This window comes from Myiozetetes cayanensis, unplaced genomic scaffold, assembly GCF_022539395.1.
Source record: "Myiozetetes cayanensis isolate MyiCay16 unplaced genomic scaffold, myiCay2020 scf10, whole genome shotgun sequence".
Classification (NCBI taxonomy): domain Eukaryota; kingdom Metazoa; phylum Chordata; class Aves; order Passeriformes; family Tyrannidae; genus Myiozetetes; species Myiozetetes cayanensis.
In genome coordinates, this window is record NW_026086605.1 from 18,657,120 (window position 1) to 18,671,247 (window position 14,128).

Below are 14,128 nucleotides of genomic sequence, written 5' to 3' on the forward strand. Positions count from 1 at the left end.
TTTAAGAAAAAATTTCAACTAATCCCTAAAGCACAAAATTTTGTATTCTAATTTTGCTGGAACATTAATTTCCTGTTTAAGAGGACTATCAATTACTACAACCAATGAAAATTTTTCTCCTGCCCAGGAATAAACACCTCAAAACCCCATGAAGGGCAATCAAACCACACCAAAACAAGTGAAGCTCAATAAATTAGAACCCCATATATAAAAGATTTTAGATGCATTACTGCATGTTCAGAAGATTATATGCAATTGCACAAACACACAGAGACCAGTACTTTAGTTTAAGCTTATTACTAATGCTGTTTCTAATAAACACATGTATAAATGTCAGTAAAAATAATTATGGTTCAGTTATCTTCTAGTGAAATGTGCAACAATCTTCTTTCAAGCAGCTGTATCAAGCATCACAACAAGATGGATTTAGAACAGTACCTTCCTAAGTAGAGACCTAAAACAAGGACTTACAGCTTCTGCTTCTGATGGATCATACCAAACATTGATGTATGGGTGCTGCAGGGCTTCATCCACAGAGATTCTTTTAGAAGCATCTATAACCAGCATTTTTGATAACAAATCCCTTGCTTGACTTGCTGTAAAAACAAAATTTCCTCCTCAGACTAGTGCCATATATAGAGGACATAACACAGTATTTCAAACCTCATAAAGAAGAGATCCAGAGTAAACAAATTCCAGTTAAATATTGATGCAACCCTCACATAATTTGAGGTTTACGAGAATGGCCCATTTGATGGGAAAAAAAAATTGAAGAATTACATAGATGGGAAAGGAGTTGGACATGTTTCACTATACATTTTCAGCATACAGTGTCCCCTGGTGTGACATCCTTACATGGAAGAGCTCAGCTGGCAGTGCAGCTTTGTCTGGAATAGCAGCAGGCAAGCACCTACTACCCCCCTCTGTCATGTACTGCTCGTCACAGAAAATACAGTGAGTCTGATTCCACTGGCACGTGACTTAAAACCAGTAAGTTTCTGAAATAACTACAGGGTATCTATATATTATGAATATAAACTCCTTATATTCATCCCTGGAGAGCAAAGATCTACTCTGCCTACACAACTTCTATTCCAAGATTCCCCCACTTTTCTCTAAATCATCTGCCATTTCTCTAAATGGCATCTGTCATTGAGAAGAATAAAGGTATTTACTTGTTTTTATAAAGACAGGTCTAAGAATAGGAGTTTCATGAAAATAGTGGAGGCAAGCATATGCCAACACATTCATCCACTCTCATGATATAAATCTTACAATATTTAAATCTTTAGTGGGATGATTTTATTGTGAACAAAATCAAGACATTTCTGTTCAGTTTTAAAACTTTTAAAACATACAACACACAGAAGATAGACCTTACCTTTAAGTTTATTGTGTTCAGAGTCAGCTGGGAAAAGGACATCTGGAAAGAGCTTTTCAAAACTATATCCAGCATATTTAGGTCTGTTCTCCACATAAGTTCGGACTGTAGGCTGCAATTTCTTCATAAATTCGGGGCATGGTGTTCCTAATTGCTCTATAACTTTATTCCATTGATCAATATCTAAGGTTATGCAGCTAAGAAAAACACTGAGTCTAATTTTCAGCTACAAAGTTATATTAAAACCACATGAAATAACCAACAGAGAAAACACAGAAAATTATAATAAAATATCAAGTTTATCATCACAAATTAGGACTACCCTCTTAGAAAAAACAGTGAAACAAAGCAAGACTATGATAGCATAGTCAAGGCTATGTGAATTTTACTCAAATAAGAATTAACTAGAAAAGGATATACTTCTGAGAAATAGAATATTAGAAGACTCACAAAATGTATTAAACAAATTTAAATAAGGTCTTGTTTGGGTTCTGGAGAAGAACTCTCACTTCCTGGTCTGAACACACATGCACAGTACTGGAGCTGCTACACATCACCAAGGCACTCGTGAGAATTACCCCATGTAGGTGCTTTGTCCTCTCTTCCCATCTTGATACCTCACCAATTCTGGGCAACCTCTCACCCAGGATGTGTAACACTGAGCACCAGTGGGCACACAGAGGATGAAGTCTGGGCCCACACAAGTCAACGACAATATTGTCAACAACTTGAATGAAGAATTTAAAGAGTTTCAAGGATCTATAAGGAACATCTTAACTGAAGTCTGCACACTGCAAAGGGAGACTGACCAGTTCATGGCAGAAGAATTTAATACATGTTACTGAACAAGAAAAAGTAACATTTGTCCTAGTTTCAGATGGTTAAGATACTGGGAGAAAGCTCATAAAATTTTATGTAGCCTTATCTCATTCATATATTCTCCCCAACTTTTCAGCTGCCATCAAAGACTGGATACCAGGCCACCTGAATCTTCCATGGGTTGTAGCAGGCCTTCTCTTCTGTTCTTAAAACTTAACAACAGATCTTTATATAAGGATTTTCAAGCTCTACAGAGTTTTAATACAGGCCTTGACAAAAAAAGTATTTACACTATATGGCATTGAGTGTAAATTGAAGAGCCATGCTAGCAAACCAGATGCATAAAGCAAAGCGTGGTGCAGCTCATGCAATGACAGAGCTGTGTGAAAGTAAAGATGCCCTTGATCTCCTCACTGTGTCTCAAAATCTTGACCCCATCTTCACCCCTAAATGGTATTTACCAATTTTTAAACAGTAACCTGCAACAAAACCAGGACATTTCTGATGGTTTGAAAAAACCCTGGCCCGTAAGCACTACTAAAACAAATGAGATGCCAAACACCAATTATTTCCATTAATTTTAGGGATGATACAGAGGTTTCAGTTGTGTTTGTTTGGAGTGGACTCTTTCTCTGAAACAGTGGTCACAGGACAACTCATATAAATACCACCAAGCCATTCACAGAATAGAAAGACAGAAATGCCAGGTATTTCTGAAAGCTATTTGCAGGATCCTTTCTGCATATAAAAATATAAAATTCCAGAGTGTAACTAATGAAGATGATTAGGAATTTTTTGTGAACATTTTCTATAAAATGCAAAGAATAATAACTGATAAAACACTCAGATACTAAACAAGATTAGTAAGTTATTACATAAAAATGACCTTCAAAGTAAAAACCAATGCATGTGAACCAGTAAAACACCACCTAAAACAAAATAAAAATAAATTTGTCTTAAATATGACAACATTCAAAAGCAATGATAGGCACTATATTAAACTGGAAAAAGAACAGAGAGAAAAAAAAAAGAAAAAGGAAAAAGAAAAAATAAGTCTGTTTGCCAAAGTGGTATATAAGGAACTCGCACTTTGAAAAGGCAGTTGAAAACCAGTATTTTAAAAATTAGAACCACCTTAATCTGGAACTATATAGCTGCAGTATCTTTTGACCTTTTACAACTACATCCTAGGCCAAAGGTAAGGATACGATCTGTACCAGGAAATAAAACACCACCTTTGATCATTTCTCCCATGATGCACCCAACTGACCAAATGTCAACTGAAAACAAAATGCAATGATATTAACATAAAAGATAGTTATTAAAATAAAAGAAATAAAAATATCCAGACACACACATACACATGAAGTGACTATAAAAAGCATGTGTAATGTAATGAGTGAAGGTGAATGTATGCTAACTACAGGACCAGCAGAGACTATGTCCTACTGCTAGGTGCAGCCTGAATATAAATGAAGTTCTTTTTTTTTTTAATAAGTGTATCACAAGAAAAATCCATGTTCATTTAATAAAAAAAAAAAATTGTACAATATGCATCTTCATGACACAACATCAATAAAAAGGTTAATCACTTCCTAACTAATTCAACCTGCTGCAGCAGCACAAGGATACAGTCCCTTCCTGGAAAGAGGATTTTGTGGCAAACCATTTCGCCCATAATGCACCCCACAGACCATAAATCCACTATGTTTGTAGCACAAAAAGAAGGAAAAGCAAAGCAAACGGTCATTTAAAATTAAAAGAAGCATAACATGACTGCATCCTATAAACTGCAGAGACAGCACAGGAAGAAGAGCAAATCTTTGTATCAATCAATGAAAACACTTTAAAATACACCATGTGTAAGGATTAGCTTTTAACTGTCTCAAATACAAGGCAGAAAAACATCCTTTTGTTTAATATAGTGCTGGAGTGAGAGCTTGAGCGCAGAGAGAGAGATGAATCAAGCAGAGTAAAGCCCTTCTCCAAGCTCTGAGGCTTGCAAAGCTACCTCTGCCAAGAGACCAGATTCAAGTGCCAAAGACAGCTTGATTTCTTGAAAGTAATTCCACTGTAGTTGTATGAATAATTCTGAAAGTAGTAAAGCAAACTGACCTGTAAAAATATTGCCTATTGAAATAATTCAGGCTTTTTAAGAGAATTAATTAGGCATTACATAGAATTCAAATTTGACATCAAGTATTTCCTCTAAGTCAGGTTACAATGCATCTCTCTCTCACTTTAAGTAAAGAGCAAACAGAATCAGTAAAAGATCACTGAGAATTTTAGAGGATCAGTTAATGACAATGTTAGTATGCTCCTAGAAGATTTTCAGTTGAAATCATTTGTTTAAAGATATTTCTCCAGTTATGCTGAAATAACATCTTGTACAAAAGAAAAACTCAAAAGTAGTTTTTTTAAAATGAAATATGCATTTTCTACATTACCTTAAAATAAATCACTCAAAAGACATACTTAAAGATCCACAAGTTTTACTTTGTACAGGTATGCCAATTTCTTTTGCAGTTGCTTTCAGAGGTACTGTTAACTCTGGATGCAAAAGTTTTCTTGAAGTCATAATAACTATATTATTATGAATACTTTTATACAAAACATGACACTGGAATTTCAATTAAGCAGGTAAGAAGGGGATTTAAATGAGAACAATCATATACTAAGAATCACACGTAAATGTTCTTAAGGAGCTCAACAATGTCAAGCAAACAATGTTGCTTCTTACTGAAAAGATTCCTTCTCCCTCATTTACAAGTTCCTCTAAAATAGCATCTCAATCATATGATAGGAGATCTTAGTTGTGCATATTAATAGGTCAAAATTAAGGGCCTGGTTCATTTAAAAATGACATTTTATGATTAGTGCTGTTTTTCCTTTAAAAACCCTTTTCAAATACTTAAGTACATATTATTTGGCTCAGAGACCCAAGGATTTGAAGCCAAGTTTTGCATTTGACTTTTTAATTAAACTTCTGAATGCTGACTTTTTGACCTGCAAATCAACCTTCTGCCAGCCCAACCCAAAATATACCCAAATCTGTTGTAATCAGTTTGTGTCCAACACAATAAAGTTCTCGTCTTTCTGGTCACCCTACAAAACCTAACTTGAGATGTTTTGGGGTGTTTTGATTTGCTGCTTTCATTAAATCAAGACGTCTCTAACTTTTTTTATGAAGCTAAACTAATTTGTACACTGAGGACTGCTCCTGTGAATACCTCTATAGAAGACCATGTAAAACGAGTAAAATCTCATTACAGATTTGAAAATATTTTAAAAAAATCTATTGCTGTCATAAGGAGTCCACTGTACTCTCAATAACCCCGTTTGAAGTGAACTGTTTTCTATAACTCTAGGAGAAAAAATACCATGTGAAAATGAAGTTCAAACCCAATGTACATAATAGGAAACTTAAAAGTATTTGTTTCAGAGGGTTTAGGGCTTTCCTTGCTTTTCAGTGCTTCCTTTCTGATAATCATGCACCTAACTGTGCAAAAATCTAAATATGTTAAGGTACATGTGCATGAACAGTTTTGGTGTCCTTCAGTCCTTGAGTTTCATTTCTTGATTTTGCAAGGATTCGTTTCTTAACGTGATACACCCAAATCTCCTTCAGTAATAAACCCTATGTAGAAGTTAACTTGATATAATCAGTTTGGGATCTCTCTAGTTTTAAAACAAATATTTTGTATGTGTGTAACAAAAGAACAGTACTCTGCAGTATGTATCTCAGTCATCAAAATATAAATTGCAATCCTCCCACATCAGTTCAGCAGGGCACTGAAACTGCCAGATGACCCTGCAACCATTAGTTAATCATAAATTTTCAATATTTAATTCTATATTAAATAAGTTAACAGTTAATTTAACTATTGGCTTAAGGGGCTATAATAGCATCCATACTAACAGGTGAGGCCTCTGGACAGTCCATGGTTCTTAACGTAAGTGCATCCTTGATACCTGTCTCCTTGTCATGGGAGCTCCACAGACTCCTCAGGCAGTGATTGAGAAGAATTACAGCCTATGTAAATAGTCTTTTGATGAGAACAGTACATGTGGAAATGCAGACTGTCTTCAGACTCAGTCCACAGATTTACATTCTCCAGAAGTGCCTGTCTAATTTCAACGGATTTGGCTTTGGGAAGATGTAGTAGTTCTTCAAATGAAAGTAAACTATTATTTATGTTCTGCTGCACTAACAAGTCATTTGTCCTTAGGAAGAGGATTGTCACTACCATGACAGGATGCTCTGGAACACTATTTACATCTATTTAACACCAACAATAACCTAAGTAACCTTCTAGTGGAAAGAACGTTTCACACTTTTGCAACTCAAAATTACTTACTATTTAAGAGAAAAATCTAAATTGGGCAAGCTGAGTTAAAAAACTTGTGACTTTTATTGTATCAATTCCTCCTGTAAGGCAGTTGCATGATTCAGTACTACAGTTTTAGGTACTTTTATCTAGTGGTCCCTTAAATGGCCAATGTAAAGCCTTGGGGGAAAAAAAGGACAAAATTGCAAACCTACAAAACTTTAGGAGTGAAAAAAATAACTTGCTGTACTCAACCTGTGACTTCTAAATCACAGGAAAAATAGCCAAGCATGGAGGCCACTCAAAGAAACATACATCCTCTCATTCACGCTAACCACCCAGACAGAAATAAACCACAGTCCTGCAAAAATGATCTACTCTCATTCCTTTGAGCTGCCTTCTTTCATTGTTAACACCATTCACACACAACCTGAAGTCACTGGTTATGACTATGCAGTTGCAGTTGCCAGGCAGGTTTGCAGACTATATTAGGAATCCTGAAAGCCCCAGTTGTGTCAGTAATGTGAGGAGCCACAGCTCACATCCCCAGGAGACAGCTCACCAAGCCTAAAGCAGCAGGGCATCTCAGCGCCTTGCTGGCTGATCAGCAGAGGGTTTAAAATACCTCCAGTGACCTCTGTGCCTGCCTGAGCTGGAAACCAGAGAGCTGACTGGCCACAGTGGCAGCATATCAATGAAATGGCAGCAGAACTGGGGCTGCTACAACAGAAATGCAGGAATGACATGTCAGTTTGTTTTCCTAACGGGCACTGGCTGTTTCATTGAGAATGCGCAATGTACTTGATTGTGTGGCTCCCTCAAACGAGATAGCCTTTCCTTATTTTCTCATAGAAGATACAGAGAGACAGACTGGCCACAGAGCAAGTATAAAGAGAACTGAAATGTACGCAAGCAGAGTGACAAAGTAAAACTTCCTTGGAATTTGTCACGGACCTCAAGGAATCTACGATGCTTTGTGACAGTACTCTCTGTATTCTTGTCTCAAGTATATTATTGACTTCAGCAACATTAAGAACTGAGTGCAACAGGTTTAAAGAAGGCTGGTTTTAGTAAAAGGAAATGCCACAATAGGTAGTCTCAGCTTGTTTGTTCCTCAGTAGCCTTTATGCTCCCTACATCCTGAAAGACTATACAGGTTATTTAACATTCAATTTAGTATACACATCTACTGATGAATTACAACTTACATCTTCACCAGGAATAAAGTCTGGTGGAGGACTACCAAGATACAACACATATTAAGGAAATATATTTCCAGTTCTTAGGGATGTCACTTGTTATTTATATTTTTAAATAAACAAGGCCCTCAATTTCTTCTCCTATTAAATGCAAACATTTTCTAATGGGTTGAGTTGAATAAACAAATTGGTGTATCCAGAATCTGCATTTTGATCAAAAGACTAATTTATAAAATTTCTACAGCTTGAAAAAAACATTAACATGTAAAATGTGGTGTGCCAAAAACAAAAAAAAAAAAAAAAAAGCTATGCCAAAGAAAGACTATATTTGCTGACCGTTTTCTTTGTATCCCATCCCTAGGATGACCTCTGGTGCTCTGTAGTAACGAGTCACTACATAAGGCGTCATCATAAAACTAGTTCCTGCAGTTCTGGCCAGTCCAAAGTCAAGAATCTTCAAAGTGCAGTCTGACTTTACTACTATATTACTGGGCTTTAAATCCTTTAAAAAGAAACATCATATATGACTGCTAAGACAAGCACAAAGTACTCTCTGGTTCACATTTTAAAAAGATAATACTGCTAACATTATACCCCACACATACAACTAGGTTATTGCTATAACTGCAGGCTTTTTCCCCTTGCATTAATTCATGTGCATTCAGCAGGCTACAGAATTAATTCCTTTATTGTGCTTGTAGATTTATATAGCAATTAAAGAAGGAAAATACAATCAGCATTACAAGATACATTAGCAATGTCTGAAATAAATTGAGGTTAGTAAGAAGTGTTAGCTCTGAGGAAAGGTCTAGAAACTGCTCACTGGAACAATAATTATTACTATGATGCAGAACACAAGTAACATGACAATTGCTGAAATCATTTGATGCAATAATCATACTGATACAAGAATTACTAGAATTACAATATGAATGTAAAAAGTAGAAGGTTTATTTGCTAGTTGAAGTTACATTACCTCTTTTGAATCAATGTTTCTCTGCACAGGAAGGAAATCTCCATGCCCACACATAGTTTTAGTTTCCCATTTAGGATTTGGTTTTATACTAATTTTGGCAACCAAACCCAAAAAGGCACCATTGAAAAACTGCCAAGAATCAACACAATCATTGTATTTCAGTGAAAAATGTAGAGTGAAGCGCTGATAAAGCTTTAGATCATCCTAGTGAAAAACACGGCAACTATTCTTTTCACTTGAAGCCTATTGACAACAGCGGCTTTACAACATCTATTTATACAGACACTACACTGGCATACTCCATCATCATCTCAGGAGGATCTTACAAACATCTGAATGTCACAGAGCACATATTACAAACAGAGCAACTTCCGAATAACTTAGCAATCATAAAATGATTCACAGCACACAGGCCAACACAGATAAGACTTAGATCCTTCCTGCCTACACTCTACTGAGATTAATGAGAGAAAAACCTGAGATATGGCAGAGGACTCCAGCATTTGAGCTGCAGGCATTTGATAAGTAGCAATATCTGTCACTGTTTCACAGAGACTTAAAAGTGGTTATTTGCAAGATTTATGTAGTCTTCATTTGTACTTTCAGCAATATCCTCATAAAGCTAAGAAAACTGCATTTAAGAGAGAGGAAATCACAAAAAAGAGTTTCAGAACAATAGAATTTTAGTGAGCAATTAAAAGTCTTGCATGCATACATATTCATACATGCACTTCAAAAACAAAAGCACAAGTCTCTGAAGACAACTTTGGTTTAAAGCATTCTCAAAAACCACAAATTAACTCAAGTTCTATAAGGCACTCCAACCATTTTAATATATATGTTTTGGATTCTGCTACAGTCTATTATCAGCTTTATTTTTGCACAATTCTATTATTTTCAGGATGTTCATTGCAAAATCCCAGGTGCACGCTTATGGTATTAATATACTCATCCCCTTCAAAGCTGCAAGATTAACACTCAAAATGTTAAAAGATCTTCCCTTTGCAAGAGAAAAATCACTACGAGGACAAAATGCAAAAGCTTACACAATGCTGCCCATCCTTAATTTCTGCACACCATGTAGCTGTCATGAAGCCTAGGATTAAAATGATGAAGGCCAGATTTGACTTAACACTGCATTCAAATTCATGCAGAACTCGTATCTCTTATGTTTTAAATAAACACAAACTCAAACTTCCTTTAAGAGTGATCAAGTTAATTAGGCCGTATAAATATATCCAGAACCTATTGCAGAAGATGTGTCACTGAACCTTAAAAATGTAAAATGTCAGTGCTTAGAAAACAGATTTTTCACATCTGTATCCCTATTACCCAGACAGGGAGAGAGAGACATCTCTGGAGGGTAATTCAGGGCTTCTTTGGGTTTTTTCCTTATTAACAAAAGATTTGTGAAGGGCTTCCATAATTAGGCCCCTTTGTCAAGTACTCAAAATCAGGCAGAATTCAATGTTTCAGAGCCCCCATGCAAGACTAATGAGACACTCTGTGTCCCTCAGCAAGTCAGTGAGGCACAACTCTGAAACGCTGATTATTCTTCCCTTTCAGATTATGAAACAGAAGTGAACGTGTACTTCTACACTGTCTGGAAACTGCATCTCTGCAAAATATTTGGAACACAGTAATGTTCATTTGTACAATCTGTTAAAGTCAGTGTAAAGCTACAGTCAAATCTTTACGGAGATCAAATTTTTACCCATTGATGTGGCAACTAAATATGCCCCCTACTACTTTTCCAAGTGACATTGACTGAAACTCTCTTTGTGTTTGATCTCTGCTTCGTTCCATACCTTCAGTTCACCAGGAAAAACCCACTTATTTCTATGGCAAGTACTCTCCAGTGCTATAAGGCCCATACAGATTGCCGTGATTTCAGTCACGCAGCAAGGTTTGAAAAAGCTATTGAGATGCTGAGATTCCCACAGCTGTGTTAGAATCGTAAGAACCCAGTTAAAAACATGTGAAACTACCAACACCAAAAAAGCTTAAAGCTTTAGAGAACACTAAAGTAGTACACTAGATTTGTAGCCAGAATGCCCCACAGGCAGCCACAGTAGTGCAGGCTATGTTTAAGGAGTTTCAACCAAGTAATTAGCTTTGAACTTCAAGGACAGTGGTGCTGAGAGCCCAGAAGAGGGATATAAAGAGTTACTGCTGCAGCCACATGGTCCAGGGCCCTTTTCAAGCATGCCCTCCTTGACTTCCGAGGTTTCGTTTAACTTGTTCCGCAAAGAAACAGAATTTTGATACTTTATACCTTGAAGTGTAAAGGCACAACGCACACAGCGGGTAATGTTCTGCCTGAACATACTTAATCTTCTAACAAAGTCTGAGAAGAAGCTGTCAGCTGAAAATCTGCCAGGAAGACATGCAAGTGAAAGGTATCTGCACATGTCCTTCAAAAGCATTCATGCATACATATGGTACTATTTACATAGCAATGGTATCCATAGTCTCTTTGGCATCACTTATCCCTGTACAATATAAAGCATTTCAAAGATTTAACCTGTGTTTACAGAGGCAGGAATTCTATCGTCAAAGCAGTCTCTACTGCCCAACAACCACCTGAGCAGTGATTCCTTTTCTGTAAATGTACAAATGTCTGTGACTTCTTCACGATCCATGTCCACTTTACAGGAGTCCAAACCACCCTGAAAGCAAGCACCATTTCAGAAGGTCCCTCATGCCTGCACTAAGATCCACAGAGAGATATTCGTACATTACCTACTCTGGGATGTCCATACAATATGCAAAACATTTTTCCAAATTTAAAAAAGACCGAGGAAAACCCACAGCAATTAACTTGCATACCTAAGTATTGAAGAGACCGGGTAATGTGAAGCTGCATACAAAACAGTTATTTCAAACCCACATGCACTAGGACACAAAGGGCTGCATAATCTCATATGCAGTCATATGCAACATAATACGCCAACAGCGGTAAGTGAAGCAACCTAGTCTTCCCTAGCATTCCCATAATAATGCAAGAAGCCCACTGCCTTATCTCAATGCCCATGCGCAGACCAAGCAGCACCAGGTACAGTGTCTGGCTGTAGGTGATGGTTCTCCCTACTCTTCCTCGCCCATCTCTTCCAAAACAGCAGTTCAGGGAAACTGCCTGCAAGAAGCTTCACCTTCGTTCCTTGAGCTCCTCACTGGAATGAAGCAGTTGATGAGTACTAGAAGTAGTTGAGCAAAAGGAAGCAATGTTTGGCCACTCAAACTGTACTTTCTATTCAAACAATTGCCCCTGTTGCCTTGAGGGAAAAGCAGCAAACTGAACAGAAGTGTCAGCCTGCCAGATCCAGCCTGCAGGCCATTCAACATCCCACTCACAATGTGGTGAACCACTGACCTGGACAAGCATTCTACCAGCAATTCCTGTGGTAATCACAAAATTGCCATTCGTGATTTGCTTTGCTGTGTACATCATCCATGAGGAAGATAATATGGCAGTGATTGAAACTAACCCACATAACTAAGTTTAATGAAATCTTCTGCATCCTTTCAGAAAGGAAAACTTCTCAAGCTCTCTAAAAAAGTAACAATAAAAATGTAGAAATACAAGCTTACCATTTCCCAAACTAACAATTTCAAACTATTTAAAAAATTGTAATCAGACAATCTCAAGCAATCTTTACACTACACAGAATTACAGATGAGATGTTTAATTTGAGCAGGCAATTTTAAATTCAAAATTTCTTAACTGGATTGCAACATAGATGCTATTTAAAAAGCAGTAGTCAGTTTTGCCTGTGGGCAGTCTGAGTCAATGCTTTGTGACAGACAGGTGTAATGCAAGCTCCACTTACAGGTCTTTATCATCTGTTTATATCATGGTTTCAGGTACTTATTCATTACTCTGCTAGTTCAAGAAGAGAAATAAAATTGGCAGTTCTTTCTAAAGATAAGATTTCAGGTTTGGTTACCAAAACAATAACGGCAGAGATACTTTCAGATATTCCTTCCTGCCATGACTACTAAAATAGAACATTATACAGAGGAGGTAATGTAACTCACTGCAAAAATCTTTTATTTGCTCTGTGCAGATTATCATCAAATCATTCCAACATTCAAAAGGTTCATTCCAGAACCACCCTGCAAAATGGTAAGTGTGATGACTTCCTTTCAGCTTTCTCTCTCTGCCTATGGGACAGGCTATGAATCACCTTTTGTGATCCTATTTCTGATTTTTTTTAAATCTTTTAAATACTCAAAGCAAAACCAGGTGCAATGCAAATTATACACAGTTTTGTTCACTTACCCTATGAATAATTCCAGCTGAATGAAGATGTTTGATACCACAGAGCATTTGATAAAGAAGATAGGACATTCGTTCATGGTCTAGCTCCATCTGAATCACTTGGCAGAGATTTGCATCCATGAGCTCCATCACAATGTAGCTTATGAAGAAAAAAAAATCAGATAATATGGCTATTTTATTGTATTTTTTCTCTTGCTCATCCTTTGGCATGAATATTTTGAAAATAAATTCTCAGATTTAGTTTAAATCAGACTTACACATCTTGAAATTCTTCCAGGGATTTTTGTGGTGTGAACACATTCAGTAGGCCGATTATCTGTCAGAAGAGGTAGAGGAAGTGTAATTACACCACAGAAATAGCAAAGCTGCAGAGTCAACATTTCAAAACTAGTAACTATTACTCTGATATGAACCTCCTGGTATGCACTGAAGCTCAAGATGCTCAGTGGCTCAACCAGGCCTAACGTGCTGTAGCATATACTAATGATTTTAGAAGGAGTATTTTTCCTCCACAAATCACACTCTGTGTACATTAACAAGATGACATTCAAAGCTTAAAACCTAAGGAGGTTAGTCAGTCTCCCCTTCCTCCTACTTTCAGTTTGCAGAGACCAGGTAAGATTTTTATTGCATATGAGGAATAATGAAATTAAAATCTGACAAAGGCTCTCTAAGAGATACCACTTTGCCACTGACAGAGGTGAAGAAAAAACTTAACCCAAAGAGACAAACAGATTCCTAGAGCTGATTTAGGACACTTCCCAATGCTAAGAATGGATGGGATGTGCAGAAACAAGCCAAGATACTACTCATCAAGAGTCAGGCAGGCTTGTAATAGTTTATCACCATACAAATTATGCTATTAGGTGAAACTTCCTTCAGAGAATCCATATAAGCCAACCCTATCTGAGAAAAGTTATAAGGTTTTCCCAAGAAGCTAAAAGACAGAGTAAGTTTTCTATGACTCCCTATCTCCCTAACAGCCATCTTCCTGATGGTGGATTAAGAAGGAAAGGGAGGAGGACTGAACACAGCTTTCTCTGAGGGAAGAAAATGGCCAATAGCAGCCTTTTGTAGTTCAACTCTGATAAATTTATCACTTATTCTCTTCCCATTTCTGTGATCTGGTCTACTGCACAGCTT

General features: G+C 36.9%; 1 protein-coding gene across 6 annotated transcripts in view; it reads right to left on the reverse strand.

Annotated features, from left to right (window-relative positions):
* MAPK8 (mitogen-activated protein kinase 8) overlaps positions 1–14,128 on the reverse strand; it is a 45,362-nt gene that overhangs the window by 5,225 nt on the left and 26,009 nt on the right. For 5 of the 6 annotated variants that reach the window (XM_050305606.1, XM_050305607.1, XM_050305608.1 and 2 more), the window contains exons 4-9: positions 13,243–13,301; positions 12,986–13,124; positions 8,064–8,229; positions 3,833–3,904; positions 1,382–1,564; positions 472–596 (exon numbers count right to left, since the gene is read on the reverse strand). In XM_050305606.1, the coding sequence (XP_050161563.1) occupies positions 472–596; positions 1,382–1,564; positions 3,833–3,904; positions 8,064–8,229; positions 12,986–13,124; positions 13,243–13,301 (744 nt within the window). Of the gene's footprint in view, positions 1–471; positions 597–1,381; positions 1,565–3,408; positions 3,481–3,832; positions 3,905–8,063; positions 8,230–12,985; positions 13,125–13,242; positions 13,302–14,128 lie in introns of all 6 variants that reach the window. The other variant, XM_050305605.1, reaches the window with a different exon arrangement.